Consider the following 25,630-nt stretch of genomic DNA (forward strand, 5'->3'; position numbering starts at 1 on the left):
TGGGCTTACCTTGAAGCAGCTCCTTTGGACCACAGCTGAGCAGGTAGTGTGGGTGAGATCTAAAAGACTCTGTCCCCAAGCACCAGTGACGAATGCCCCTGCAGCAGTCCTGCTTCCCCAGGATGTCCCCAGCTCTATCCCCTCTCCTACACTCTGTCGGCAGGTCCCAGCGTCAGGCGGCGTGTGGTTGGGCCTGGCCAGACCCCCATGTGGAGTAGCCACCCCTCGGCAGGCGGGGTGCCCCTCTGCCTCCTGGGTGTGCATGCTGTGCCCAGTGCTGAGAAGGGGCCAAGGCTGCCCTCTCCCTTGGAATCTGCTGGTAACTTCACAAACCCGCAGAGAGGACAAGGCTGTGGGGAGCACGCGTGAGCCCTGCCACGTCTGTCCTGGGACGGGGTGTGGAGAGGACAGTCTAAAGGATTGAGACTCTAGCATGTCTCGCCCAGAAGAGTCCTCTGACTCCCCTCTGGCCACCTGGCTTCAGCTGAGGGCAGGCTGTATCCTGGGAACAAGCTTCCTGTCCTGGGCCCAACCCCGTGGGCATCCTGGTCCTCCTGTGCCCTCCACCCTCTGTGCCCGGGAGCTGCCAAATCAAAAAGAGTTGTCCTGGTTTGAAGAAAGAAATCTTTATTAATAATCTTAATAATAATAATACTGTTGATTTGAATGGTCACACCTTGGAAGCATACGGAATGGTAAGAAAGGAAGTCTGGGGCTCGGCTGCAGTCCTAGAGGGGCCGGGAGGGTGGGGGCAGGGGCGGAGCTGCTGCGAGAACAGGGTCCAGGACAGCAGGGGGTGCTCTGTACAGAGGACGAAGCCGGGCGGGGCGGGGCTATGTACACAGGACTAGAAAAGGAGACTGGTTTTAGGAGCTGATGCTGAATATAAAGTGAGGTGTACTTTTTACTTCTGAAGTTTCATGAGACAGTGGAGCCATGTGGGGAGCCCGTGTTTTTATTTTTTGCTGTTTTCCTACTCCAGCCATTCCTCCCGGCCAGGGCCTTCTCGCTGGTCCATACCGTCCATTCCCCAACCACCCCGGGGCCTGACCTGGGAGCAGGGGTCAGGGCAGGTCTTTCTCCCACCCTCGCTCTCCCTGCTGTGGTGTGGCCGTCCAGACACATAGCACCGTGACTCCCAACCTCACCCTGCAGCCAGGCGCTGGCCCGGCTCCGTCCCTCTGCTCCCTGCAGGACAGGGCAGCGGCGAGGAGGGCTGTCCCAGCAGGCAGTGTGAGGTCGGCCTTCCCTCCCACAGACCAGGTCCGGGGCCTCCTCCAGAAAGGGAATAAGAAATGGCCAGGCAGGGCAAGGCCGAGGCCTCGGCTCAGGGCCCCCACCCTCCCATGCTCCTAGGTATGCATAGTTGATCCTGGCCGGGCAGCCCGAGGGCCCCCTCATGTGGAGGGAGGAACCTGGGTGCCCCGTGGTTCTGGAACCTCGTCAGCCCTTGGTGTTGGGGTCAGACCCCAGGGCTGCTGGTTGGACAGCATCCAGTGGCCTGCAAAGTCCTTCACCAGGTTTGCAGGATACGGGTGTTGGTGGCATGGCATGAGGGGGAGCTGGGGCCCAGAGCGCACAACACAAGGGTGACTGGGCATGGGCCGGAGCCCCTGGGAATGAAAGCTGCCCTCCCCCGTCCCTGCCCGCCTGGCGCAGCCGTCCCTTCCACTGGCAGTTGGCCTGCTCTTCCCTGCTCAGGCCTGTGGCCACTCCACCACTGGCCCCACACTGCCTTGGGCGTGGGGGCTGGGAAAGGAAGACTTGATAGAAAACGGAGGCCCCTTCCCTCCTGCTCTCCCCCTGCCTGAGTCGGGAGGGGCGCTTCCGACCAGCACTGCCAGCTGGGGATGGGCAAGGCCTGGGTGCTCTCCCTCTTGGTGGGCGCAGTGCCCTGTGGACGTGCTCCCTCGCTGCCGTGTGCGCCGGCACGCGGGACTCAGACGTGGTGGATGCTTCTCGGTTTGGTTGGTTTTTTGTTGCTTGGATCGTAACATCTTTTTTTGTTTTGTTTTTTGTTTTGTGATTTTTTTGTTTGTTTTTTTTTTTTTTGCCCTTCATAGTCCAAGAAGGAAACGCTGGAAGCTTTCACTACAACAGAAACAGAAAGGGGGGACTTGCAGTTTCTCAGAAGCAACCAGTTGCCAGGCGTGTTGGGAGGGCGACAGGACCCTGCGACCCCAAGGTGCAGGGTGGGAGGGAGGGCCTGGGCCCTAAAGTCCTAGCATCCCTGAACCTGTCCCCTCCTCCCAGCTTTCTGTTGAATTTAAGGCAGGCCTCCATCCTCCAGGGCAGCGAGGGCATGGACTGGTGGTGGGAAGAACTGGGGGCAGTAGGAATGGAGAAACCACAGTGAACCTGGCTGGCAGACACCGCCAGTGGACTCTGCTAGGAGCTGAGAGGGCAGGGGCCTGCCTAGCTTGGCTGGACGAGGGCCGGAGTCAGGGTGTGGTGGATGGCTGGTGCAGCACGGGCCATGTGGGGTCCGGAATGAGGCAGCTGAGAAGGCGGTGCACTGGGGAACGGAAGGTGAGGAGCCGGGGGCCCTGGGTGTGATCTTCCCACTCCACCAGCAAGGGACTGATGTGCCGGTGGAGTAGGGTGGCGGATCACACCCTGGCTGATGGGGACCCCACATCCTCTAGCCAGCTGTCCACCCCGGAGGCCCAGCTCTGGCAGCTTAGACCAGGGCTTCCTTGGCTGTGACACTTTCCTGTAACGGAGGTGCTGGGGCCGGCACATGGCAAGGGCCTTGGCCTGTCTGGGTGGACTCTTCCAGAAGCTCCCTAAGCTGTCTGTTTTACCTGCAGGCCCCAGCCAGCATCTCCTCCCAGAGCCCTGCACAGCCACAGAGCCGTGGGACCACAGGGCCGCAGGGCTAAGTGCCGAGCCTCTAGACGGGAGATTAACACTGAGCGCTGTCCCGCCAGAAAGGCCTGAGCATGGGCATCGCCCTGCTCCCCACCTGCTCTCCCACTCCGGCCTTCCCCTCCTGAAAGGTACCCTGATAAAAAGATGTGTCCCAGTTCTGGGAAGGGAAGGCGGTGCTGTGCAAACACCAGGGTCAGTCTGGCCGGGCCCCCATCTGGCCAGAGGGGAGAGCCTGCTGCTGGCAGGACCGGTAGGGCTGGAGGGGCCCTCAGGCACTGCAAAGCAGTATAGTTATGGGCCTCACCGGGTCTCGGGGCAGGGAAATTTCTTCCTGCACTTTCATCTGTTACAATAGAGGCTAAGAAACCCCTGAGGCTGGTGTGGCTCCCCCACGACATGCTTGTGACTGCTTTGGCAGGAAACATTATCAACAAAATTTAATCAGAAATGTTAGTTTCAGCTGGACAGGGGCGAGGAGGGCAGAGGCGGCTACTGCCGTGAATAGCTGGGTGAGGGTCGGAAGGGAGCAGTGTTGTGCCCGGGAACCCACCAACTGGGGTGGACGGGAGCCCCTCGCTCCCTGAACCCCAGGTGACGGATGGGAGCTGTGGCCTGGGCTGGCTGGGGTGGCTTCCTGGGGAGGCCAGCTGGAGGTCTTCTGTGGCTCTGCAGACCCGGGGGATGGGGAGGGGGTGCTGCCCTCGTGGGCTCTATTGCTAATTCTCGGGGAGGGGTCTCCTGCCCAGCCTCGCCTCTCCCTCTCTGTGCATACCATACCTGAAATGGCTTGGGGGGCACAACGTCAACAAAGTGAAAATAGGAACCAAGGTTTCAGACATACGGGGGTAACCAACGTCAGAGACACACACGCCATCGAGGGGGAGACCAGCTGGCTGGAGGTAAAACCTATGGATGGAGGTCAGTGGTGCGTGTCGCTGACCGGGAGGGGTGCACTGTCCTCCGGGTGGCTGTGCCTGGTTTGGACTGCTGGGTTTGGTGTGTACTAGGCAGTCAGTGAATGCTGTTAGGGGCTGGGCCTCTTGCTAGTAGGGGGTGAAGCGGCTGTACCCTCCTCGGCAGAGGCTAGCCTGCAACATCAAAGATGAAAAACAGCCAATCAGTACCGCCTTTTGGTAGGGGGGAAAAAGCAAAAAGAAAAAAAAAACTAAGGAAAAACAAAAAGAGAAACAGCTAAATCCTGTCTCCTGCCCCCTTTACGGTCTGCCTCGGGGAGAATGGGTGCTGGCTGTCATGGCGGCAGGAGGGGCCCTGGGCCTATTTCTGATGTGGTAGTGGTCTCAGGGCTGGGGCTGCGGGGTCACCAGCCACAGTGCTTCTGGGTAACACGGTCTGAGATGTCTTTTGGTGACTGTTTTGGCTCAGGCGTGGCCCTCCACTGCCCCCTTTCCCCTTCATCAGGGGGAGGTCTGAGCGAGATCCCCACCGCCTCCGTGCCCCGGGGGGCTGCCATGGGGCAGGACTCAGCCCCTCCAGACACGGGGAGGGTATGGGGGCCTCCAGTCAAGGTTCCCGGGCCTTGGCTCCCCAGGAGGGGCTGCATCTGCTCGCTCAGCTCTGAGGGGCTTTCTGGGGTCACGCGTCCTGCTTCTCCTCTAGGGCCCAGTCTGAGCCTGACCTGCCATGCTGCCGGGAGGACAGGTCTTGGGTGCTCTTGCTCTCCCGTGCCCCTGGCTCCCCTGGGTCAGGGAGGCCTCCACAGGAACCTCCTGCCCCACCCACCAGTTTTTGCCAGAAAAGAGAAAACGACAAGTGCCAGAGAAGAAAATTTGGGGAAAGAATAGAAAATCTTGAAAATAAAAAATGAAAACATAGGAAGAACCCTCTGTGAATTAATGAAAGCTTTTAGCTAGCAGCTGCACGGAGGGCTGAGCTGATCTGGGAGCCAAGGGCCTGTAAGCTGCAGTTTCAGGCCCGCCATCCAGGAGGGGGTGCGGGCCCCCAAGAGGCCTGTGGCTGCCAGCTGTCACTGTAGGCTGAGTGGAATGTCTGAGGCTTGTTAAAAATCAAAAAGACAAAATAAAAATTGGGAGGGAGTAATCAAAACCAAGGGAGATGGAAAAAAAAAAATCCATATTGGCTATGAACCTTCTCCCTCCTTACCCCACCAAAAATGTTTTCATCTTTGATGCTGAATGCCAAGCTAGCTAAAAACCGACATTAACACCCCCGGGGTTGGGCAGGGTGGGCACAGGAGATAGGTGTCCACTGGAAGCAGGTTTTGAGGTGCAGAGTGAGCTGGGCTGTATGTGTCGACAGCTGGCCATACACACACACACACAGACACACTGGCCCGCACCCCTCGGTCGCAGCGAGCCCATCAGGAGGGCGCCCCTCCGCTCCTCTCTGGGGCCCGTGGGTGGAAACGGGGGGAGAGCAGGCCCCATTTCCCCAGGAGAGGGCCTGCAGACCCAGCCCAGGGCCACAGGGAGCACAGAGGGGCTCAGGTGAGAAACAGCGGGCAGCCCTGTTCTCCTCCTGGACTTGAGGAACGGTGGGGCTAGGTGGGGACAAGACACAGAGGGACTGTGGCATGGACACGCACATGAGGGAAGGGAGGCCCTGCCTGCCTCTGAGCCTCTGCCGGGAAGGTTTGGTTTGGTTTTCCTGGTGGGGGATGGAGGGCCCAGACGGGACTTAGTTATGGAGCTCAGAAAACTGGGCCACACCGGGATGCTTGCCAGAGGACGAGACGTCGTGACTGGGCATCTGAGCGTCTGGGCAAACCCACCTCCCTCTGACTCCATGAGGGCATAATGGGGCAAGTCCTCCCCCAACTCAAACCCAGGCCTTGGTCTTTCCAGGCACCAGGACTGAGGCACTGGTCAGAGGCCTGGGTCATCCTCCTAAGGGTCTGCCCGCCCCGCCCCAGTTGCAGCGCCGGGCCCTCCTTGTCCTGCCAGTGCCAAGGGCCAGCTGGGCCCCAGCCTCCTTACCATGGTCCCAATGCTGTAGGTCGCTGCGGGCCCGATGGTGTGGTGGTAGGGGTCAGCAGCTGCGTAGACTCTGCCATAGCTGGGGAGACGAGCACAGGGAAGGAGGTAGGGAGGTATGGGGTGATGAGGGCAGGTCGGGGGGTGGCAACAGGTCTCTCATGTCTTCCCAGACATTTTGTGAGCATCCTCCAGTGTGGTCCCACCTGCAAGGCCCCTCCGTCCCCTGCAGCCCTCCTTGCCGTCCTTCCTGCCTGTTTGGAAGGAAGTGTCCAGAACGCGGCTGGCCACCCTCTCAGTATATCCAGTGTGTGCTGACGCTGCCCAGGGGCAGCCTGTGCTCCCAAGTGCCATGTGGGAGAGAAAAGGGAGTCCTTGCAGAGCTGGTGTGGAGGGAGAAGAAACCTCGATCCCCAGAAAGAACAGGGGCAAAGTGCCGGAGAAGGTGGCTCAGAGAGGAAGGAAAGATCCGGGGTGGGGCGTCAGGGGCGTCGCCACGAAGGAGGCAGCAGTGTCCCCTTGATGACCTTCCTCTGGCTTAATTTATTTTGTGCATGAAATACCAGCTTCTTAGAGGACAGGGCTGGGTTGTGGGGCCTGCTGTGCACCTGACAAAACCCACACATGCCTGAGACGAAGCCAGAGGCTGCGAGGAAGGGCCAAGTGTCCCTGGGCCGGAGCCTGCTGTGTGTGGATGCAAGGACTTGCACACCTTCCCAGGCAGGAGCTCTGCAGCCAATAGGCCGAGTGCCCATGGGGAGAGGCGCCAGGCCAGCCCCCCGACCCTGGGCTACCCTTGAGGACCTGCCTTCAAAATGAAGAGTTACCCACCGGCCTCTGGGTGTGCTTGCAGATGGGCAGAGGCTGCTGCTCTCAAATGGTGCACACAGCCCACCTGGTCCTGTCACACCCCCGGGAGGAGGCAGATGGGCACGCTCTGCCTTTCCTTCTTGGAGCGAAAGGGTTTCTGACCTGGGAGCACTGAGGAGGATCAGAGGCTTGCCCAGGAGCAGAAGCAAAGGCTCCTAATTATGTTTCTCACTTGAGGCCTCCAGGGTTGGGGATCAGAGGAGCTGTCTGCTACCTGAGAACTGGGGGGGTTCCACAGCCTCTCCCGTTATGCAAGCAGGAAGTGATTACAGAGGGCGGGGGCTTGCTGGCTCAGGGATCTCCAAGCCCACGAGGGCCTGCTCTCCTGTCCAGACCCTGCACCACCAGGTGGAGGTACCCCCAGGCCCTGAGCGGTGGGTAAGGCTTCCTGTCTGTCTGAGCCCAGCCCTACAGGGATCTCATCCATCTTCTCCCCGCCCCTGCCCTGCCCCGCTCCCCGCCCCCCGCCATACCTGTCGCTGTAGGCTGCTGCTGCCGCTGCTGGCTGAGCATACCTGTAGGCTGCATAGCCTCCCTGCAGGGTAAGCAGAGGGAGAGAAAGCACTTGGCTTAGTGGAGAGGGGACAACCTTTCAGCCTTTCAACCTTCACCTTGGCCAGGTGAGGTCAGCAGGTGCAGGCCTGGGGGCACCTAGCTTCTGGTCTAATGGAGACTGCAGACTGTCAAGTGGAGTGGTTCCAGGTGAGGTAGGGGTGGGTGTCCACTTCATTCATTCATTCATTCACACATCCATTTGTGCATTCAACACACGCTGGTGGGCACCAATTGTACGTCTGGTTGTGTGTGAGGCTTTGGCACACATAGGTGCCCACAGACCTGCCACCAGGCCAGTGCACCCATGACTTTGAAGCCAACGGGAATGGAGAACCCATGGGTGACTCTGGGTGCTATCCCCGACACTGGGAATGGTCGAGGGCAAAGGGCATTAACTCAGAACACGTCGTGGCCCTGGCACAAATGGATCGTTGGATTATGGGCGACTGCCCAGGAAGGGAAGTCTTATGTTAGGCCAGGTGTGTGTGCAGGGCGGGGTTGTCAGCAAGGGCTCCAAGCTAGAGGAAGCAGTAAGAGCGGCCCCATGAAGAAAGGGAGAAGCAACAGGACCCCACCAGGGGTCTGACCTCAAGCCCCTGCCTCCTGGTCTCTCTTGGGGCCTCTGTACTGGACATGGGTTGCCTGTGGGGGCTCACTGAGTGACCCCAATGTGATTAGGGATATAGGAGAGTCACCCACTGCCCCCATCATATGGCACCTTGAGAAATGGAGAAGACATGCCTTTGGCTCATGAGGCTGCTGGGAGACCCATTACTACTCCCAACATGAGCCCAGATAACCCAGGTTTAGCTGGGCCAAGGTCCCTTGGGATGCAATACTCTGGGCAGACACAGCACCCTCGCCTTCCTGGGTTCCAAGGATGGGTGTGGGGTGGGGGGAGAGGGGCAGGGAGGGGGAAGACACTGACTGCTCATTGACACCGACAGAACACCAGGATGCCACCCTTCCCTTCCCCAGGGCTGCACTTACATAAATCTCAGCACCATAAAAGCCATCCTGATACACGACCCTGGAAGCAAACGGACAAGAAAGTGGTGGGAACGCTGGAGAGGTGGGGTAGGCCGGCTCCGGTGTCTGCTGAGGAGGGAGGGGGCAGGGTGCCAGCCCTGCCCATGGGACTGGCATTTTAACAAGCGTTTGCTCCAGTGCCCTGTTTTGGTATAACAATAGAGTAACACCCTTGCTGGTCAGCTCCTTTCTCCCACAAACCCAGGGGCCCAGTGGCCCATCTTGCTCACCCTCCCACCACTCCACCCCAAGCAGCTGTCCCCCCACACCAGGAGTGGAAGGCACTGGGCCCCGGGGAAATGGACCAGGGAGGGCTCAGGGGCCAACCACGATCCCATTAAAGGTCGCCCTAAATGCCTGTGACCCTTGATTCCCTGAACCAGGGTGGGGGTGGGGGTACTGATATGGAGGTGACTACAGTAGGACGTTCTGGAGGTTTCCACAGCCCCCCTCAGTTCCAGAAGGCTGCCTAGCCCCTCTGGCTGCCCCAGCCCTCCCTCTCCACAACCCCTGACCTTTCTCCATGCTTCCCTCCCCGTGCCCCCCAGGTACTCACGCTCCATAAGTTGGGATGGGGGGCGGGGGCGGTGCAGCCCGAAACGTATTATACACGGCTCGGCCCCGGCCCCGTAGGTGTGCACCCCTGTAGGCAACGGCTGTGCCCGTGGTGGGGTAGGGGAACCCGGTCACTGCAGAAAAGGGAGCCAGGCCTGTGAGAAGCCACACCTGGCCACGCCCCTCCAGATCACGCCCACATGAACACGCCCCTCCCGTCCACACCTGCCGACCACGCCCCCGGCCAAACACGCCCCCAGCCACGCCTCCCACCCGGCCCTGGCCTTTCACCCAGAGCCACCTGGCCAACGACCTCCCAATACCCAGCCAGGCACATCCCAGCCCCACTCCACTGCTCCAGCCTTTACCTGCATAGAACTCAGGCCCGTAGACTGCGCCTACCACCGGGTTTAGCTTCCAGCCTAGAACAAAAGCAAAGAAACCCAATCACTAGCTTCCCCATCCTCTCCCCGCCTCGCACTCTGCCTGGGAACCCCAGGGACACCCGGCTGAGCCCTCTGGGAACATCTGAGGGGGTGGCCTCTGCAGAGAGCTGGCCGGACCCCCCACTGGCCCCTAGCGGAATGCTGCAGCCTCCGGGCTGGGCTCCTTCTGCTCCCTAAATACCAGCGAGCGGGTCACTCCCGACCCATTTGCCTGGGTGTCTTCTTGATTGTCAAATTGTGGCCCTCCCCAGCCTCCCCCTGGCCTCCCTGGCCCCAGGGCACCAGCCCCAGCAGCTTGGGGTCTGTAATCTCTGCAGAAGAGAACTAGGAAGGGAAGTGGAGCACGTTATGTAAGCGTCTGCAGGCCCACACCCAGGACGAGGGGTCCTGGTGCCCTGGTGCTTTAGCACAGGACAGAGCCAGTCGTGGGGGCGCTCTCGTGTGGGTGCCTGGCTGCCTTCCAGGAGGGTCAGAGGCTGCCAAAAAGGTGCTTGGCCTCTGCTCGCAACCTCCTCCCACCTCCTGCCTCAGAGTCTCTGTCCTGGGACGGAGCTTTTCCCAGTGCCGAGTCCCGCTCTTGCTATCCTGGGGCCCCGTCCTTCCCCAAAGCAGCCATGGGGAAGAAGAGCCTTTGGATTTGGGATGATAATAATCATTATTCCTGAGCAATTTACCATGTGCCACACCCTTCTAAACCCACCCAAGGAGGTAGGCGTCCCATCCTCCCATTTTACAGATGAGCAAACGGAGGCTCAGGGAGGCCCAGCAGCCTCTCGTCACAGAGCTGGCGATTGGCAGATCCAGGCCAAACTCAGCAGTCGGATGCCAGACCCACGTGCCTGGCCCCCTCCCTGGCCCCCAGCTATAATTGGCACCCGGCCTCTCCCTCTCTGTAGGTCAGCCGGCTCAGGGCCCGCTGTTCCTGGGCCAGCTGTCCTCTCCCACCAGGGACTGGGTGCATGAGTGAAGGCCTGCTTCTACCTGAGGCCTCTGGGGTGGAAATCAGCTGGCTCTGAGTGGGCTCTGGCCGCAGGCATTCGGGTAGCACGGGCAGGGGACAGCTTATTCTACCAAGCCCAGCCCCCGGCCCACTCAGCTTACCTGGGTCTTATCTTCCCAGCATGCCTCACTGTGTGAGGAGAGACAGAAGGGACCTGACAGTGAGACTGGCCAGCTGGTGAGACATGTCTGGAGAGCATGTCAAGGGGCAGGCCAAGCCATCAGTGGCAATCTCCACGGGTGAGCCCCAAACCCAGATTCTAACAGGGTGGGCAGCCAGGAGGCATACAGGACAGAATGTCCGGGGCCTTGTTTCTCCTGGGTGCCCATTCTCCACACTCTCCATGAGACTGTGGGCCGCCTTCCATCCCTGATCCACCACCACACGGCACCAGCACAGATGTCTGTGTCTGAACATTACTGTTGGGACTCTGGAATCTTCTACAAATCCCACGTTAGGAGGGAAGAAATGTTCCATATCTTGGGAAGACCTCCAGTCCCAAGAACTGAGTCGTCTTAGTAAAAATCCACGAGAGAGCCGAGTCCTGGAGCCAAGGACCCAAGCCCAGCCCCCAGGTTCCATCCTGGTGGCTCTTCCAGATCCGCTCTTGGAGGCTGAACTTCTGCTCAAGATGGCCCTGGCGCCTCCGCCCGCCAACCCTGGAAACCTGGGAGCCTCCACCTGTCACTGCTGGCGCCATTTCACTGTCTGGGACCCCAGGTGACAGAGAGGCAGCCTGAGATGCACCTGGGGGGCACCTCTGTTTCTTCTGTAAATAGTAACACCTGGCCAAACCTCGTGAGTTTGTTTTCTATGGTGGAAACGTCTGCCCCAGACCAACCGGTGAATTTCCGAGTGCTCAGGACTGTGTAAGCGAAGTCAGGCTACACTCCCAGGCCAGCAGAGCCCGCCGGCCGGCCTTTACTGCCAACTGCCAGAGGACCCAGGGCTGGCCCACTGCAGCCCTTGTCATTCTTGCCCAGGACAACGAAGACGTTTAAGTGAAACTGTTGTTGCCACAGAAGTGAGCAGAGGTTTCTCTCTCTCTCCCCATCCCTGTCACTCAGCCAGCACGGGGTCCATGCCCATTCCGTGCAAGAATGCAGTTGTTAAGGGATGGATTCCATTCTGAATTCCATGCTCCTCAACATTCTCTGTTCTGCCAGGAAAGCAGGGGTGCGTGGCTCTTGGGTGAAGGGAGGGCAGCTGGCTCCAGTGGTTTCGTAGCCCCCCGATGATCACCCTGACCCTATAAAAATGTCTGCTGCTTTCCCTTCCTGTGCTAAGCACCAGATCACAGAAGGGTCACACCCAGGGTGTGCTTGGGACGCTGGCAAAGCCAGGCACTCTCAGATCTTTAGAAAGAATTTGAGCTTTGACAGTCCTCAAAATAGCAGGATGGGAGCCACAATAATGTCGCGTAAATGAGGCCTGGCCGGAGCCCCTGCCCCGCCCCAGGAGGACAGATGGGGAGGCCCTGCTGAGGGGTCACGCAGCAGGTCCACCCACTGTCCCGTCCTAGGCTTCCCTCGCTGGCCCGTTACCCGACTCCACGTGCGGCTGATCATATAGGGACAAGAGAGACTGGGGGTGGCTCAGTCCACTCAGTCCCCACTGGGGGTGAAAAGCAAAGCCCACGCCTGCAGGGGGACTCGTCCTGACTGCTGCTCCTTGGCTAGGAGAGAGCTGGTTCTGAGACGCTGCCAGCTACACTCAAACCAGCCCCGTCACCTGGTGGAGTTAAGACACAGCAGCCTGCTGGTCCCTGCATCTCTCCCGGCAGCCACCTCTCTGCATCACCAGTTTCATCTTCTAAGACCGGCCACTTCTGCTTACGGTCAGGTGTGCTTGAAGTGGACGACTCAGTTGATGCACATTATGGACCAGTGGGGCTCACCCTGGGGGGCCTCAACCTTTGGTTGTTTCCAAGGTCTGGGGCGGCGACTGTCCCTCTAATTGTCATCACACTCACTAAATATCGAGCGTGACCAGTCCAGGCTTCCCCTCGGCACTTAGAAAATAAGTAATAATCCCCGAAGTGGCCACCATCCCGCTGTGCCCGAAGCCTGTCCACGTGGTCTCTGGGTGCCATGTACACTTGGGAAAGCCCAGGAGTCTTGGTGTGGGTGTGCGTGTGGGCGGGTGGCCGCAGCTCTCCTCTGAGGGGCAGAGCTGGGACATGAGGGGCACTTAGCATCCAGGGAGGTCAGCTTCTGCAGCCTGGACGCCTCCAGGCCTCTATCCCTCCCGGGCCGTCCTGGGCCCCTTACCATTGGTGTAGGGGTTGGCAGTCTTCTTATTGGTCATAACTCGGGCCGTGGCGTTATTGACCTGCCCGGAGAGAGGGAGAGGAGGGTGAGGGGAGCATTAGCCTCCTTGGGGGCCACTGGCCGCCCCAGTCCTACTCTGCATGGTCCTCCATGGCCACCGTGGAAGGGGCTGGGGGCCGGGGGAACGGGAGGGAGGCCCTGGGGCACCCAGGTGGAGGCACGGGACGGCCTCTGCCACCAGCCTGGCCCCCTACCCTGGCCTGCCCCCCTGCCTGGCCTCCTCTCTCTGCTGTGCTGCCCGCTCCAGGGAGTCTTGGCCACACTCCTCCCAGCACTGGCTGGTGCCCAGCCTGGCCCCCAACCCGGGCCCTTGGCTCAGGCACTGCATCCAGCCCACTAGGTCTTGCCCTTTGCATGGCTGTTCCCACACACCAAGCCCCAGCCTCTCTGGCAACCCAAGGCCATTGGCAACAAAGCTGGTTGGTGGGCTCTCCACCGAGTGCTCTCAGCCCAGCTAACAGACCAGCCCCCACGACACTCTCTGCCCTGGTGGCTCCTAGTGGTTGGCACCAAGATGGCCACCCTATTCCCCCAAGGCCAGCAGAGCTTTCTGATGGGGCGCGTGTGCCCGTGGGGAGGGGGCAGACGGGCACCAAGGGGGTGGGTCCTACTCTCCGGACACCTAAGTCCCTGTCACGCTGCCCAGGGGCCAGGGGTGGAGGAAGGAGGAAGCCTCTGCGGAAGGGAGCAGAGAGCAGGGCAGGCGGTGGAACCTGAGGAAGGGGTCTGGGCCACGCTGCCTCCCCCACGTTCAGTGTGAACCCCTGGGGCCTTGGGCTCCAGCCTCAGGTGCCCACCGGGCGCTGAGTGGAAGCCTGGCTGGCGTCAGTGCCTCCAGTACTCCTTCTGCTTCCGGAAACCCTCCCCGCAGGCCCTTCCACCGCTCTTCCTAGGGGCTCTGACCCCTCCCCTCTCCAGCCACCCCTCACTCACTGCCTGTCAGAGAGCCCAGCTCCTAGCACTCAGAGCCACAGCATTGAGGCGGGGGATATGCAGCCCACCGGGGGAGGGGCAGAAAGGGAGGAGGTGTCCAGGGGGGAGCCCCTCACCTCATGTCCCTGCTGCTCCTCTAGTCTGGGTCCCTTTCTAGGTCCTAGCCACTTGTTGCTGCTGACCCTCTGGGGGATGAGGGCAGGGGGCAAACTACAGGGTGCTGGTGGCGTGGGGAGGGGGAGGGCAGGGGGTAGCTGCTACTCCCTGGTGAGAGGAGTCAAGGGGATGGATGGCCCCTCCCAACTGGGGGACAGATTGGGCTGGCCAGGGTCCTGGGAGCTGCCAAGCCTCAAACACATATTTCTGGGGCTCCTCCCAGTGTCTGGCTAATCCCCGCAGTTGGGGGCCTCTTCCAGGAAGGAGAGGGAGGAGGCAGAGGAGGGGGGCCCTTGGGTGAGCCTGAAGCCTAGACCCATGGGGGCGGCAGGGGATGGCTCGGCTCTGACCTCAGTGTGGCCCTGCCCCCGCCCCGCCTTCCTGCCATGGGGGACCAGGGCCGGCTCTCTGCCGGGCAGCAGCAGGGCTGGGAGACCCCGGGTGACAGGCAGCAGTTCACAAGGGTGTCCCTGCCACAGCACACTTATCTGAGCACCTCAATTTTCCGTCCCTCTACGATCGTCCCATTCAGCTTCTCCCGGGCTCGGTCAGCATCTGAGCTAGTTTCAAAAGTTACAAACCCAAAACCCTGTGAGCGGAGAAGGACAGACACAGAGAGAAAGACATAGGATGAGAAACAGGAAAAAAAAGGAGGCGTGGGGGTGGGGGACAGGGTAGTGGGGAGGGGGAGAGAGAGACAGACAGAGAGGGAGAGAGAGGGGTTGAGTCAGGTGAGTTGAAGGAGAGACTCAGTCTGTCTTGGTGCCACCGGCAGGATGCCCAGGATGGGTACAGGCCCAGGTTGGGGGCCTGGCTTGAGCCTGGCCTGAGCTGACTGCCTGGCACCTGCGAGGGGACAGGTGAAAGCTACAGAAGAGATGCTAAACTGGCCAGGGGCCAGGACTGTTGCTCTAACTCCACATGGGGGGCCGAGGCTGGGCTTCAGGACCTCCGGGGGCAGCCCCACCCACCTTCACCCTAGGAGCCTGGGGAAGGGTGTGTCTTCCCCTCCTGGAGTGGGGAGCAGGCTTGTCTCTGCTGGGCACCCTCCCACCTGCCCGCCCTGCAGCCCCTTCCCCAAGCCTCTGGGCCAGCTCTGAGGCAGGCCAGCGGCCCCTGGAGGAGTGGCTCCGGGGGTGGGGACCCAGGCCAAGGGGCCGCGGCTCCGGGTGCAGACAGAGAGGTCCTGGCAGCTTAGAGAGAAGGGAGCCTCGCAGCAGAAGCAACAACACAGACAGGGGTGGGGTGGGGGCGGGGTGGAGGAGCGGGGAATACAAGCACCCGTGTCGCTCAGGGGTCCTCGGGCTCGAAGCTCTCCAGGAAGGAAACGCACATTTCACACGTTAGCCTGGCGGGACCTACAGCCGGCGCTGTAATGGTGGCGGCCTCTGGGCGGCACCCACCTTGGAGCCCCGCTCGTTAAAAATGATCTCCACGTCTAAAATTTTTCCGAATTGCTGCAAAGACAGAGAGGGGTGGGTGGGAGACAGGAGAGGGTGGGTTAAGACTGCTGCCCACACGCCTGCTCCCCAGGAGACCCTCATCTGCTGCCCGTGTCTGGTCTTAAGCCCAGAGGGCCCCCTTCTGCCTCTGGCAGGGAAGAGGAGGGGGGGCTCTCGGTGCAGCATGGGGGAGTGGGGGACACAGGGACACCCCTCCCCACCTTTTCGTGGAGAGAGCTTTTCCTGCCAGGCCTCTGGCCCCACCTACAAGCCGGGTGGGGGCTGGGGACAGGGTGGGTGCAGCATCACCAGTGTCCCTCTCCTCTCCCTGCTGGGCCTCTGCCCCACGTTACTGACAGCCACTCCTAATTCACACTAAAGGGTAAAAGGCTATGGACAGGCAAGGAGCAGGAGCTCCTGGAAGAGACAAAGTGCCCTGGAGGAACCCTGCACTACCTGCTGCCTGTGCTGTCAGGGCTGGGCTGGGTGGGGTGCAGAGCAGCAGCGACCCCAGGCCCCTCTGCCCCACCAAGGCATACCAGCCAGGCAGGCCCAGATGCTTCGGCTGCCGCTTCCTGCCCTGTCACTGGCCCAGAACCCCCAAGGGGAAGCAGTCTCTCTTACTGGCGCTTGAGACCATGAACCTGTGAACAAGGTCCCCAAAAATGCCAGTGAGGTCCCGAGGGGCCTGTCCTGAGGTCTCTGGTGTGTACAGTTGATGGCTTTCCCCTTCACCTCACAACATGGGGAGGTGGGTGTCAAAACAGGCAGCGAGATGACTGGAGCCCGACGGTGATGCCACCCCAACTCTGCCAAGGGCCAAAAGAGGGATGACAGTGCCTGCCCTGGTGGAGGGGCCGGGTGAGCTGATGGGCATCATGTAGGGGCCAAGTGTGCTGCTGAGCTTGAGGCCAGGAGGCTGGGCTGCCCCTCCAGGTGCCCTCTGAGGGCTGCAGGGGTCTCTGGAACCCTTGTCAGAGGCTGGGACTGCAGAATAATAATGTAATCGGCACTGGCCTCGGCCCCAAGGGGACCCTACAAAGCCCTGAGGATGGGTGGCACTGAGTGGTGGGTGGATTTCTGGCCAGGGGTCTGCGGCCACAGCAGGTCCCTCTACCCTGAGCTTCTGTCCTTCCCCCTCCCTCCCATCAGCAGGCTCAGGTCAGAGTGGGCTGGCCCCAGGAGACAGTGGGAGGCAGAAAACCCCAGGGCTGTGTGCTGGGCGTGGGCGGAGTGGGGATGGAGGGGCCGCACACACTCACCCCGAACATTTGCCGCAGGTCCGGGTCCCTGAACCGGAAGGGGATGTTGGAGACGTGCAGCCGTTTGGGCTGCTGCTTCTCTGTGGGGTCGGAGGGGTGCAGCGGCTGGCTGTCCGTCTGTGCCGCCTCATCTGTCTGCTGCGGGGAGAGGACCGGGCTGTGAGTGGACCCTCGGCTCCCATCCCATGGGGAGGGGAGGGCCTAAAGACCAGATCCTCCCTGACCCCCTGGACTCCCCCATCCCAGGGCTGAGATCTGAGAGGGGCCTGGGCCGACGATTTGCAGGAGACACAGCACAGCAGCACCTCGACCTCAAGGGGCCCAACTCCAGGCTCTGCCCCGGCTGTGCCTGACACCCCACAGGGCAAGGCCTCCTTGGCCCAGTGCTCTCTGCCCCTGCAGCTCGGCCCTGTCCACAGGGGTCTGACCTCAACGGTCCCCCAGCTCCATGAACTATTACCGTCTCGAGGACACGGGTCTGCCCTTCCCCCGACAGAGCCTGAGCTCCGGGGACGCGGGCACTGTTCTGGCTTTCAAAGCCTGACGAGAAAGCAGGGAGACTTCAGAACCCGGGCACACGGATCCGTAGGGTGCTGCCCCCCACGGTGGTCACCCCAGGGCTGCCCCTTAGTCCAGCCCCGCTGCTGCTGCTCCACACCTTTGGGGGCTGCATTCTTCTAAGGCCTGGGTGGCCGAGCCCAGTCCTTTATAGCTGGTCCTCATTTTGGACCCAAACACTGGTCAAGGGAGGGGCTCCAAAAGACTTGAGTCTCAGGAAATAGAGCTGCCACAAAGCAAGGCCCCCCCTCCCAGGCCCCTGTGAGGACGAGGCCGTGATGAGCCCAGAGACAGCGTGGCGTGGTGGGCAGTGTGCAAGGCTCGTCCAGGGGGACTTCTCCAGGGATGGGCACCAGCTCACTGCCAGGCTGGCCTTCGGCCTGGTTCTGTGCCTGCTGAGCCACCAGTGCCAAAGGCAAGCAGCAGGTGCTCCATTGGCGCTGGCTGGGTGAACGAGTGGCTGACTGACTGCGGTGCCCGGTTAGCTCACCATGACCTGGATGCCAGGGTGTTCACGGTGACATACCAGAACTGTGGACTGTGGCCCCGAGACTTACTCTCTCGGCTCAGCCCATTGGCAAGGAAAGTCGCAGTGTCAGTGTCTAGGAGCAGCCCTCAGCCGGCGATAGATCTGGTGGGTGGACAGATACCTGGCTCCCTCCCCTGGGGCTCCTCTGGGGGGCTCTACTGTCCCTAGTGGGGATAACGGGCTGAGAACACACCTTTTGTTGCTTCTTTCCCTTTCCTTTCTCAATTCCCAACTCCCTCCTGGGGTTTTCTTGGGATCACCTCCCCAATACACTGCTTGGACTTGAATCCTTGTCTTGGGGTCTGCTTCCTGGACGGGACCCCAGCTGAAGGCATGAGGGAGGCCCTGGCTCCAGTAAAGCCTCCCAGAGCTTTTCTGAAATTGCTGGAGACAGCAAAGGCAGGAGGGTCCCCCAAGGCCTACGCTGTAATTTATACAAATGGGTGGCCGTGTCTCCCACGTGGCCTGAGCAGAGGCAGCTGGCCGGCAGTGGGAGGGAGGCTGGAACGCAGAGACAGGCCGGGGGAAAGCTGAGGAAAGAGGCCAGAGAGCGCTCCCCACGGGTCCCAGGAGCTGCCTGTTTGCTTGAGCCACTTTCCGGTGGGTGTCCATCCCCAGCAACCAAAGGAGCACTGACCGGTATGACAAGCTTCCCAGAGTGACGACGGATGAGCAGGGCCAGGCCACTGTGCCCTAGGTCTCGAGCGAGGAGCAGAGCCTCACCCAAGGCCATGCAGGGTCTGTCTCTGGACGCCTGAGTGGCTGCCCTCGATGGCCATCCTGGTCATCCTTTCCAGAAGGATGGGGCCACTCCCCACCCTCCTGCGCTCAGCCAGGAGGCCTCTGACCAGGCTCCAGGGCAGCAGGTGCCGTAGGTGACGGGAGCAGATGTCACCAGCTCCCAGGCTGGTGAGGGAGGCCGAGGATACCTCTCTGGGCGGCAAGCTGGGAGTGCGGTCTGGAGGGCTATAGGGGGTGCGGGAGCATCCTGTTCAAACGTCCCTTAGACCTCAACTCTGTGTTCCTATTCGAGAAGGGAGCACACGGCACATGATCCTAAGTGTGGGTTTGAAGCCACTGTCCTCTCATTCGCCTGGGGACACGCATGACCTTTGTCTCAGCAGGTTGGCCATCCTACGTGCAGCAGGCCCAGTTCTGAGGCTGTGTGTTCTCTGAGCCCTCCCGTCAGGCTGTGAGAGTGACATGTGCACAAGGGTGGGCTGTAGGTGACCCAGCACCTGGGCCTTGGGGTTTGCCAACAACTGCCACCCCCAGGAGCCTCTCTATGGGAACCAGGGCTTCAGCAGGGAGGCTTGCGAGGGAGGGGCAGCTGGCAGGGTTGGGAGTGGGGCGGCAGGTCTCCAGAGAATCCCGGTCTGGCCTGCACCAGGCCCTCACTCCTGATGGGCAACACAGAAGCGTTGCCCAAAGGGCAGCTGCCTTTGGGCTCTTCAGGGACACCTGAGGGCTCCTCCCACTAAGCCAGGGACCTGGAAATGCCCAACAGCCCAGCCCCTCCCCACCTCTCCTCCTGTCCTCCTTCCTTGGTCCCAGTCCTTCTCGCAGAAAGCAAGCCTGTGCTAGACCTCCAGAGGGCTCGTCTGTGCCCCTGAATCAAAGCAGAACTGCCGTGCAGCTGATTCTTGCAGAGGGCCAAGCCCCACCCTCTGGCTACGACAAGGTGTGGCTCCTTCTGTGGAGTGGTCAGGGTGGGCCCAGTGAGACAAGTGCACCTCCCAACGAGTGCATCTCACACATCTGTGCCCTCAGCTGCTCCTGGGCACAGGTGACTAATAGAGTCACCTGTATTTGGGAATCCAGCAAGGAGAGGGGCATGCAATGCTGGCTTCGGACCAGCAGAGGGCAGCGGTCAGCCCAGCAGAGTGGCCAACACCATGGGAACGGCCCAGCTCCCACTCAGAGGAGACCGGGACCCCTGGGCAGGGGGCCACGGGAGGCTGAGCCCACTGTGTGTCTCCAAGATCCAGGGTCCCCCCTCTGGACCCCACCCCAAAGGCCCTTAAGGGGAGCAGCAAGGGCAAGGAGGGAGAAGTGGGGTGAGGGGGTGGTGTGGAATGAGCCTCGAGTGGGGCCAGGACACCAGTAAGAGCTCCCCTGCCCCCATTTCCCTCGCCCGGAGTGCAACAGAGGCAGATAAATGATTCAATGACTGTAAGATTGTGAGACACGCTGAGTGCCCCAGAGTGTAACAGCACACAGGCTGCCCCGAGGGGAGACGGGGGCCTTCTCTCCATTTACCATGGCGGACCAGGCAGCCCGCACCACCTTTCCGGGGGGGATTTCTTTTTTTTTAAAGCAATCTTTGCTTTCAGTTCTCAAACGCAGGGAAAAACGAAACAGCTGCGACATCCCCTTGCCTCCCTGGCTGGTCTCGGTGGCTTTGCTTCTGCGTCCTCCCCCATCTGTGTCACCTCAGCTGACATGGGCCCCCTTCCCCATTTCAAGGCCAGGAGCCGGCCCCTGGTGGGCTAGGGACAGGGCCCAGATGCCACCCAGCGCATCTCCCACCCTCCGAGGAGCCTGCAGTCCCCTTCGCCTGGGCCTCTCCAAGCCCAGCACATGGAGAGGCCCAGGGGGCCCTGGGCAGGGGCCAGTGGGTCCAGCAGGGAATTGGGCAGAAGGCAAGGACCTGGTGGCCCTGTCGCTGGGACGGAGCCAAGGCTTGCCGATGCAGCACAAGATGAAGTGGCTCTTGGACATCCCCTTGCTCTGCGGCCCCGTCTCCCCTTTCCCTCGCTCTTCCAGAGACCTCCTGCCACTGGTGCAGGGACCGTCAGCTGCTTGGCCGACACAGCTCGCCCTGGTGGGTGGCGAGTCGGCCTCGGAGAAGGCAGTCCCGCATGTGGCCCTGAGCCGTCCATTTACCACATCTTCTTCAGAACCTGGGGGGCGCTGGGCAGCCCCCTCCTCGGGTGGAGCTGTGTGTCCACTTTAGACTCTGAACAACATAAGACTCTCGGAGCTCAAGGCTGGCCACTGGACTTGTGGTGTTGGCGCCCACTGACACTGCATCTGGCTGCACGGCTGGGTCTCACCCCGGGGTGGTTCGGGGGCAGACACTTCTCCTCACCTGCCTTTCCACTCTGCACTCCAACACGGTCCACCTCCTTCCCTTTTCTTAAGCCCCGAGAGCCAAGAGCGAAGGGGACCAAAGGCCACTGCTCCTGGTGGAGTTTCTGCTGCCACAGCGCCTGCTCGTGGCGCGGAGAGGGCCACGGGGCAGGGCCTCGTCTGTAAAGATGAGGTAGCCCCAGAGGAGGATGGGGAGAGTGGGAGCAGTTTCCGAGAGGAGCCACTCTGGCTGTGCCACGACTCAGGGTGGACAGATGGGTGGAGGACACCTGCAGGGGACCCGCACGACCTTGAATGAATGAGTGCTCTGGGGAGGTGGTCCCCAACTGTGCCCCTGGAGGCTCTGCAGAGTAGCGAGGTGGGCCCTGACCCATCAGCAGCCCCAGCCACGCTCTGCGCACTGTGCTGCTTTTTGTCAAAAGAACGCAGATGACGCCATGGTGACATACGGATCCACACACAGGAGAGAGGGCAGGGCTGGACAGAGCTGGGAGCCCACACCACCGGCTGCCCCATGCCTCCCGATCCTAACGCCCAGGCTGCCTGGGGAAGGCCAAGAGGGGCTCGGGTGAGCTGAAGGAGCCCTCACACAAGGATGGGACATGGGGCAGCTGGCCAGCATGGAGGTGTTCAGCCTTCAGCTGGCAGCGCCGGGGCAGCTTCTCTGGGAAGAAGGTAGCTCCTGGGGTGTCAGAGCAGGACAGGGCATCAGTCACTCTCCCCAGCTCCTCCCGAGGTGGGAAGCCTCTGCTTGAATTAATACTCCAGGGTCAGAGCGCTCTGCCCTCCAGCGTAGCCGAGGTCTTTGCTGGGCACCTTGGGGTGTCTTCAGAGTTTTCTGCTAATCCAGTAACTTCTGCCTGCGGTGCTCGTCTGGACCCGGGGCGTGGAGAATAACTGCCTCCCCTCCGCAGCCCTGCATGGAAGACCCGCAGACCCCGAAGAGATCTGGGCCAAAGGAAGGAAGGTCCGGGCTGCTCCATTCACCAGAGTGGGGGCTCTCTGGCCCAGGCGCTTTCCTGGGGAGGCACTGGGCTCCAGCAGTGAGACTCTGACTTCTCTGAGTTGGGACTCTGGGATCCTCTCCAGAGCGCGAGCACTCTCACAGGCACGGAGGCTGCTGGCTCCCCTTCGACTCTCATGTCCTGGATGGGTGGGGACTGATGGTTCCGTGCCCGGCACACAGCAGGTGCCCCACGAGCGTCAGCTGCAGGAAGGAGGGCCTTACACTTGTCCTGGGGAGGCTGCAGCGCAGGTCAGGGAGCCTTCGGGCTCGTTGGTGTGGTGCAGCTATCAGCCATGGGTATCATGCCAGCCTGTGGCATCTGCGGGTCTGATCATCTTGTTTCTGTGTTTGCTTCCAGGGTGAATCCCCGTGGCTCACGAGGGGGGCGTGAGAGGTTGGACCAGATGCACCCTGTCCACCGTGGCCCCTCAGAAAGAGACCGGTCTGCCAGCCGTGACTCCCTCACCATGAGCCCACTCTGGCTCCCGCGCCCACCTCTCTCTCTTCTGAGCACACACAGCTCGTGGGGTTGAGGACTCAGCAGCAGCGGAAGCCTGGGAAGTATGGTTTGGCTCCCAGGTCTAGGACCTGCGGGCCTCACCTTTTCCATCTGTAGGAACCCTAGGGGCGTCTTGGGAGACACCCTGCACCAGGGACACTGGAGGAATGGAGAAGTCTGGTGGCTTCGGAGCAGACTCAGGCTAGGCAGCACTCTGAACAGGGGAAGGGCACTGGCTGGGCCCCAGCGGAGGGTCCAGTCCAGCCCAGGAGGCAGCTTGGGTGGGCTCTCTCCCCACAGAGCTTGGATGATGCTGCCCACATGGGGAGGGTGGGTAATATTTGGATCCACACAGCATCTTGGGAGCCAGGATGGATTTAGGGGGTCTGAGGGAGCACAGCGGGGGAGCACCCATCAGGAGGCTGCCGCTCCTGGGCAGTGCAGGGCATGTTGGCCTCCTGCCCAGCCCCACCAGCCAGCGCTGGGATGGAGCCAGTAGGGACGGTTGGATGAACCCAGAGCAGCGGTGAGGGGCGGGCACAGGGAGAACGCAGTGGAGAGGGCCAGGGAAAGGGACCGAGCAGGCCAGGGTTCCAGGGCCTGGGCAGCAGCCTGGTCTCCGAGAGGGGGCTACTCTCATGGGACACCCATCCCAGGTCGGCCACTCCTTGCCACGCTCCTCTGCTATCAGGACATCTCTGAGAAGTGCAGGCTCAGCACTTTCTCCTCGGAGCTGCGTTACAACCACATAATTGAAGCTATCTGATTGGAGGGCAGCCAAGCAGGTAGATTACAAGTGATTAGAAATGATAGGAATGCCCGCAACCTGAGACAGCTCTAAGGGGCCCTGGACCTCTTCCCGCGCCGCCAGCCCTCCCGGCTTGCCCCCATGACACGGGGTGAGCCCAGGCCCTGGTCTCCGCCATTTCCCTTGCTTCCCATTAACAGGTCACTGGCAGCCGAGGACACGCTCCATCTCCCAGATGAGGTGAGAGTCTGCCTGAAGTTGTGGCTCAGGGAAGCCGGGGGCAGCTGGAGGCGGTAGGCCTGGCTACAAGAGGGGTCACGGCCCCACCCCGCTGTGCCTGGCTGAGCAGGTGCCACCAGAAAGATCCCTGGTGTCAGATGATGAACAGTTCCAAGGCTGGGAGCTCCTTCCCTGGGGGCGAGGACTCCTGCTATGGGGCCTGCCTCTCCACATACAGAGGTCCCTCCCTGCCTCGCCTCACTGCCCCCACGAGTCACCCGTCTGGGCGACACTGCCCCCTGAAGCTCCAGGGTCTCGGGGCCCCTTACCGGCACTGTCTGGGCCCCTGCAATGGGCTGTGTGCTGGCTTCGGTGCCTGGCTGCTCAGGGTGGGTCTGTGCTGGTGTGTACAGGGTCATGCCGTGCTCTGGGGGGACCGGGGTCTGGCCCGGGTAGTCCTGCGTGGGGTGCGGTGGGGGCGGGGCGTACTCGGCAGGGATGCCGTTCTGTGGTGGAGGGGGGTACTGGGCAGGGGGGTAGGGCTGGGCCATCGCTTCGGGCGGAGCCGTGGTGTCCTGGTTGCCCTGTGGAGGGAGAGAGAGCAAAGCTGGTTAGACCCTGCACGGCTTGGACACTGCTCCCTCCCCAGAGCCCGGGGGCCCGGCGCTGTCCTAGCCGCGCGGGGGTTTTCAGACACCCCTGTCCTCTCGATGTCATTCTTTCTGCAGCATTTTCCAGGCCCCCAAGTTGGGGCTCCCCCAGCATGGGGCACCAGCTCAGAGCTGGAGGAGGTGCCCACCGGGCCGGGGGGGTGTTCTAAGGAGCCCAGGGTTTGAGGCCACTTACACACACTTGTCAGACCTGAGTACACTAAAGGTTTTTTTTAATCCATCTAGTTTAAAAAAATTGTCTTATTTTGAGATAACTATAGACTCCCATGCAGTGTTAAGAAATAACACAGCATGATCCTTTGTACCATCTACCCAGTTCCCCCAGCGGTGACATCTTGTGAAGCCATCCCACCAGAGACTGGCATGGATCCAGTCAAGATACAGAACGTTCCAGCAGCACCAGGATCCCTCCTGTCGCCCTTTCTAACTGCACCTGCCTCCCTCCCGCCTCGTGAAGGTTGTTGAGGCTCGGTTTTCTCATGGGTGGAGTGGGCATAGGATACGCACTCAAAGCCTATGGGGAGAGGATCAGAGTGGAACATACAGGACACGGAGCCCGGTACACCATAGCCCCCACAGTGGCCACTGTGGTGAGGTGCCGTCTACTGGGCATGGTAGGTTCCTGCCTCTGTCTTGAGGATCCCCAAGATCTCCTGAAGATCTCTTCCCACCCTCTTGAAGGCCTGCTGCTTCGGGAGGGAAAAGTGCTCTCTGGATGCTATGAAGCTGGCCCCAGCCACCCCCGGGGGCTTTTAGAAGCCCTGACCCTTGGCAGGCCCAGCCACGCTCTGGGCAGTGGTTCTCCAAACGGGGGGCCCGGACCTGCAGTATCAGTATCACCTGGGAGCTTGTCAGCGATGCAGGTTCTCGGCCCCACCCCAGACCTCCTCCCACAATCTCGGTGCTGGTGAGAACCACTGAGGGAGCACATAAAAGGCAGCCCTGGTGCAAAGTCCCTCAGCCCCAGAGAAGGGCCCCGGGTCCCTCACGGACATGGAGTCAGAGGGGAGGTGGGGCAGGGGCGGGGTTCCGGCTTTTCCCACTAGCCGGGTCCCACTATAGATGCACGCCGGTGGGGAGGGCAGGCTTGGGGCACCTCTGAGCAGGTGCATCACTCTCTGGCCTTCTGAGAGTGTCCCCAGGGAGAGAGTGTCCAGCTCCAAGGACAGGTACCATCTCTCACTTGAGTAGCCCACTGGTGTGGAAGGACCTTGCACAGATGTGGACGGTCTGACACTCAGGACTAGTTTCCTGATGCCCTGAGAGGGAGGAAGCCCATGTGCTCCCACGCTCCTGCATCACACCAACCTTGGCATGTTCTGCTGTGTGTCTCCTTGTCCATCACCCCCTCGAGATGGGCGCTCCTTCCAGAGAACATGCTGTGTCTTGCTCTGTGCTGTATCCTGCATTTGGATACTACTCTTATTCACCCAAAAACTGTTTAGCCGATGTCTGGGGATGTGACGCCTGGGGCCTGAGTGAGAGCGGGATGGGCAGCCCCTGCCCTTCTGGGGTCTGCATACAGCCGGAGAAGAAATTCAGACAATAGCCAGATGTCGAATCAACTGCTAGAGTGTGAGGTGCCCTGAGGGGCCTGGTCACCCGAGGGCGATGGTGAATGAGCCAAAGACCCCGGCTGGGTGTTCTGCCTTCAGGCCAGGGCCCTGTCCCCCACTGACTGTCTGCCTGCTCATCTCCCTCCTAGCGGGAGGCCTGAGGCCCCAACTCTCTGCCTGGGGCCCAGCTCCACCATGCCTCCCAAACCCCACAATGGCAGCCGCCGCTGTCTCAGTGCCCGCCACCCCTGACTCCTGGGGTACCCCTGACACCACTGAACAGTGGCCTAATGAGCAGAACTCCTGTCCTCCTCCTCCTCGGCGAAGCCACCTGGTCCCACCCTCTCTCCA

At 61.1% G+C, this 25,630-nt stretch overlaps 1 protein-coding gene across 5 annotated transcripts in view; it reads right to left on the reverse strand.

Moving 5' to 3' along the window:
• Positions 1 to 610: 610 nt before the first annotated feature.
• Positions 611 to 25,630, reverse strand: part of RBFOX3 (RNA binding fox-1 homolog 3) — an 86,657-nt gene continuing 61,637 nt past the window's right edge. Inside the window, exons 2-12 of one of the 5 annotated variants that reach the window (XM_087441716.1) lie at positions 23,382 to 23,636; positions 16,401 to 16,538; positions 15,100 to 15,153; positions 14,193 to 14,285; positions 12,548 to 12,608; positions 9,200 to 9,253; positions 8,833 to 8,965; positions 8,238 to 8,418; positions 7,166 to 7,227; positions 5,826 to 5,904; positions 611 to 3,959 (exon numbers count right to left, since the gene is read on the reverse strand). In XM_087441716.1, the coding sequence (XP_087297842.1) occupies positions 3,915 to 3,959; positions 5,826 to 5,904; positions 7,166 to 7,227; positions 8,238 to 8,418; positions 8,833 to 8,965; positions 9,200 to 9,253; positions 12,548 to 12,608; positions 14,193 to 14,285; positions 15,100 to 15,153; positions 16,401 to 16,538; positions 23,382 to 23,636 (1,155 nt within the window). In that variant the 3' untranslated portion in view covers positions 611 to 3,914. The remainder of the gene's footprint in view (positions 3,960 to 5,825; positions 5,905 to 7,165; positions 7,228 to 8,237; positions 8,419 to 8,832; positions 8,966 to 9,199; positions 9,254 to 12,547; positions 12,609 to 14,192; positions 14,286 to 15,099; positions 15,154 to 16,400; positions 16,539 to 23,381; positions 23,637 to 25,630) is intronic. The other 4 variants (XM_087441717.1, XM_087441719.1, XM_087441718.1 and 1 more) reach the window with 4 other exon arrangements.

The sequence above is a fragment of the Ceratotherium simum genome, chromosome 16 (genome assembly GCF_057802395.1).
Source record: "Ceratotherium simum simum isolate JZ-2026a chromosome 16, ASM5780239v1, whole genome shotgun sequence".
In the NCBI taxonomy this organism is placed as follows: domain Eukaryota; kingdom Metazoa; phylum Chordata; class Mammalia; order Perissodactyla; family Rhinocerotidae; genus Ceratotherium; species Ceratotherium simum.